The sequence below is a fragment of the Etheostoma spectabile genome, chromosome 16, assembly GCF_008692095.1.
Source record: "Etheostoma spectabile isolate EspeVRDwgs_2016 chromosome 16, UIUC_Espe_1.0, whole genome shotgun sequence".
Lineage (NCBI taxonomy): Eukaryota > Metazoa > Chordata > Actinopteri > Perciformes > Percidae > Etheostoma > Etheostoma spectabile.
Genome location: NC_045748.1, coordinates 11,320,129 through 11,324,059, shown reverse-complemented (window position 1 = coordinate 11,324,059; position 3,931 = coordinate 11,320,129). Strand labels below are relative to the sequence as shown.

Below are 3,931 nucleotides of genomic sequence, written 5' to 3'. Positions count from 1 at the left end.
ACAAAAACTCCATGTATTTTTTCTCTAATATATATTTTTGGGATTCACTGATGTGTCGAAGCAGGAGTCGGCCCCTGGGGATCTGCAGTCACCTTTGACCTCAGAGAGCATCAACGGTACAGACGAGGAGAGGGTCACACCAGACACAATGCAGCATGCCGAACCCAGAGCAGAGCCTTCCCAGAATGCACTGCCCTTCTCACACAGGTAAACCAAAGCCAGGTTAACACAGAACCAGTCAGTGTTTCGCCAAATATTGTCTTCCTTTTATTACAGTTGTGTTTCTCGAACCCGTTCCGCTCGTTGTCAAATAACGTTTTAATCGGTAACGCATGGTGATCATGAAATCATCTCATTCAGGAGTGTAAATGAGAGTTACTTGTCCGTTAGCTACTCTCTGGCGTGCTGATTTAAAATGAAATTGGCACAATGCAGCTCAGAGTGCTGCAGCTCATGTCAATTCCTTCATTCATTATTAAATCTGCTTCTCCGGGCCTCTGGACAGCATTAAAGCATTCCATTAAAACACTACGCATGCTTCCCTATTAATTATAAACCACTAAATGAGTGGAGATAGTTTTGTCAGCTGTGCTTCAGGGGATATTAATGCAGCAGAAAGACGTAGCTTTAAAAAAATTCGAACCACGTAGAAATAAAAGCTTTCTACAATGTTAACGGACTATGGTTGGCTGCAGCCCTTCTGAAAGCCTTTTCTCTCCCTCACATCCCAGTTCGTCCAACATCAGTAAGCACTGGGAGGCAGAGCTGGAGGCACTTAAAGGGAACAACGCCAAGCTGACGGCGGCTCTGCTCGAGTCCACGGCCAACGTCAAACAGTGGAAACAACAGCTGGGGGCCTATCAGGAAGAAGCCGAGAGGCTACACAAACGGGTAATGCTGCACAAGCTCACTGATTTGTTGAAAGCAGGGCTGCTCGATTACAGAAAAAAAAAAAAATCATCACTATTATTTAGGTCAAAAAAACATATTTGATTAATCATTGACTTTTGGAAAGATTTTGGGTTTATTAAACTTCAAATAAAACCGTTTTGCTTAATACTTTTCCCGTAATAAGAGTTTACTTGCAAAATAATCATTTTTCTCGTTGATATTGTTTTTGTGATTGTTAAGGGCCAAAGATTGTCATTGCGAGCAAAATTTGATTCATTAATTGAAATTAAAACGTTGACCATGTTGTGATGGACATTTGTTGTGTTCCAGGTGACGGAGCTGGAGTGTGTGAGCGGCCAAACAACCGTGATTAAATCCCAAAAGACCGAACTCAACCAAACCATAGAAGAGCTGGAGTCGGCTTTGAAGGCCAAGGAAGAGGTACGAGGAGTGTAGACGAGTTAGTGTACGGAAAAGACTTACACATCTTATTTAAACTTTTCCCTTCCTTTTAATAACTTCCAGGAGTTGGAGAGACTTAAAGCAGAGGTGGAGAGTGCCAACGAGTTCCAGTCTCAAAAAGACTCCCTTACACAGAAACTACAGGTGAGTAATGCACCACACCTACAGCAACATCTGCAGTTGATTAGCATGTTGCTGCTAATGCTGCATTCAAATCATATTCTACAATCTGTAAAAATGAGCAGCTGAAACTCAAGACTCCATACAAGGTGAATTTCAAATATCTCCCAGTTCATGGAAAGAGCTCCGGAGTCTCCACGAACGGGTGCCAAAGTGGCCATAAAGCAATCATTTCCGGCCTGTTCAGTGTTCATAAATCCAATAAAAACTATTCTACGGTCAATACAGCTATTTAACAAAGGAGCTGTGTATCCTGAGCAGTTTGACATATCTGGTTAAACTGGTGAATATGTATTTAAATGACTAGATTAAGGGATATGTAGCCTAAATCATTGTAATTACAGGGAAAGCAAAACCAACAACAAAATGATTTCAGCAGAGCGATACTGATATGTTCAATATAAGCATATTGCACATGTCAGTATAAGGATGTGTCCCCCAATAAGTAACAAGAATCTTCATTAGAATTGCTAAAATATAATTTAGGCCATTTAGAAACAGTGTCTTTATTACAATTCTGTAAAAAACAAAGAACTTTAAGGCATTTTTTTTTTTTTACTCCTATGGATATCAGCCTCAACAATCCTGCATTGGCGTGGGGATAGTTTTCACATCTTCCTATTCTGCAAACATGGCATGAATGCAGCACTTAAACCTCAGACAAGCCTTAGTTCAGAGTTTTACGTTCAGACCGGACAATTCCATCAAGGTTTTAACCATTTATTGCAGTAATACGCATTTTATTTTGGCGGTGTGCTCTTCTTAGTATAAAATTCCCTTTTCGTGTTTCCTGTTGAGCTGCATTGGAAGGATGACAACTAAACTGGGAATTGGTCATTTTTTCCATCTAATTCAGACTGTTGAAGCCTCATATTAGCTCCAGCAAAAAGTTGAAATGTATATTTTTGTGCCCCATCATTTACATTTAAAGCATATTAGAAAAAGATCTTTTAGTTTGAGTTTTTAATGGCCAGTAGGAACAGGAGGAATGATTACAGTAATCAAAAACTGTTTCAACGTTCATATAGCCACCTGACTTCTGCTGTAGGACATTATGAACCTATTCTTTAAACTTGATTTTCAACTACTGCATATGTGAAAAGCTTTGGATGGTTTAAGAGTTTGTTTTAAAACTAGTTTGATGCACAAAAATGAAATACTACTGGCAATATTTACAGTTGTAGTTACAGTATCAAATTTGTTTGTCTTATTTTAAATTTCTTTTTCTATTTTAGTTGGTTAACTTTTTTTTCCCCCTTACTCAAGGAGCCTGCACAATAATTCATATGTGCCTGAACTGCTTGGTGTATGCAATAAAAAAAATCTTGAATCTTTAAAATTCTGACAGGCATGGTCATTGTTTTTTCTTCATAAAATATACAATTTGTTTTCAGGACGTGGAGTTGAGGAACCAGACGCTGGAGGCCCAGCTGAACAACCTGGAGCAGCGTCTGGAGAGCAACCAGCTAGAGAGGGAAGCCTTTCGCAGCAGCTTGCGTTCGCTGCTGGAGCTGCTGGACGGGAAGATCTTCGAGCTGACGGAGCTGCGGGACACGCTGGGGAAGCTCCTCCAGAACATCTAGAGAGGCCAACGCGTCGTCGCCAAGGTCACCACAGCCAGCGCTCGGGGGAGGAACAACCTGCATGTTGGCATTCACGTCGTCACTGACATATAACTTGAAAATAGTTATTTTTCCCCACATGCATACGATACGTGTAAAAGTTTACACACGAAATTATGCATTAACGGTACACGCTTGTTTTGCTACGTCAGATCGGTACACGTTTACACACGAGCCAAGCAGAAGAGGCTTTGCTTGGACCATGCCTTCCCTCCGCTCCACTCTGGAAGATTCTTAACACAAAAAACTCAAAATGAATCCGTTTTGATTGTTTTGTTTGTTACTTGAATATCGTTTGCGGGGACATTTTGGGTTTTGCTCTTTCAATCATGCAAACTTTTATTAATTAAGGACAAGCTCATTTTCACATTTTCCTGAGCTTCGCTTTGGTGCATTCTGCCGTCACCTGGAGCCAATGATTGTCGTCTCCCCATCTTTTTTTGTCATCGTCAGCCAAATGAACATTTGGGAGTCCAATGAGAAGGACTCATTTTTAGTTATTCATACTGTGGAAGGTGACAGGGCGCTTCGAACATCTTAAGAGACAAATGTTCCTCCTGTGACTTAAATTCACAGAGGGACTGCCAAAAAAAAAAAAAAGCCAGAGGAGAACTTTGTCTTATATTCTTGTACAATATATGAGCAATACAAAAAAGGGAGAATCAGAGGGTAAATAAACACTTTCCACTCTCACTTTCAGGTAATTTTTCCTCCTCTCTCGGATACGTTTAGACCACAAGCGAGATTTTATTCACTTTCTTTCTATAGACTTTTTT

At 40.3% G+C, this 3,931-nt stretch overlaps 2 protein-coding genes across 6 annotated transcripts in view; one reads left to right on the top strand and one right to left on the bottom strand.

Annotated features, from left to right (window-relative positions):
* Positions 1-3,755, top strand: part of homer1 (homer scaffold protein 1) — a 23,358-nt gene extending 19,603 nt beyond the window's left edge. For 3 of the 5 annotated variants that reach the window (XM_032540402.1, XM_032540404.1, XM_032540406.1), the window contains 5 exons: positions 62-207; positions 732-891; positions 1,222-1,332; positions 1,417-1,497; positions 2,928-3,755. In XM_032540402.1, coding sequence (XP_032396293.1) covers positions 62-207; positions 732-891; positions 1,222-1,332; positions 1,417-1,497; positions 2,928-3,116 — 687 coding nt within the window. In that variant the 3' untranslated portion in view covers positions 3,117-3,755. The remainder of the gene's footprint in view (positions 1-61; positions 208-731; positions 892-1,221; positions 1,333-1,416; positions 1,498-2,927) is intronic. The other 2 variants (XM_032540403.1, XM_032540405.1) reach the window with 1 other exon arrangement.
* The window catches only part of jmy (junction mediating and regulatory protein, p53 cofactor), a 27,825-nt gene continuing 26,872 nt past the window's right edge, over positions 2,979-3,931 (bottom strand). The window contains exon 11 of the mRNA XM_032540401.1: positions 2,979-3,173. The gene's annotated coding sequence lies outside the window, so the exon portion shown is untranslated. The remainder of the gene's footprint in view (positions 3,174-3,931) is intronic.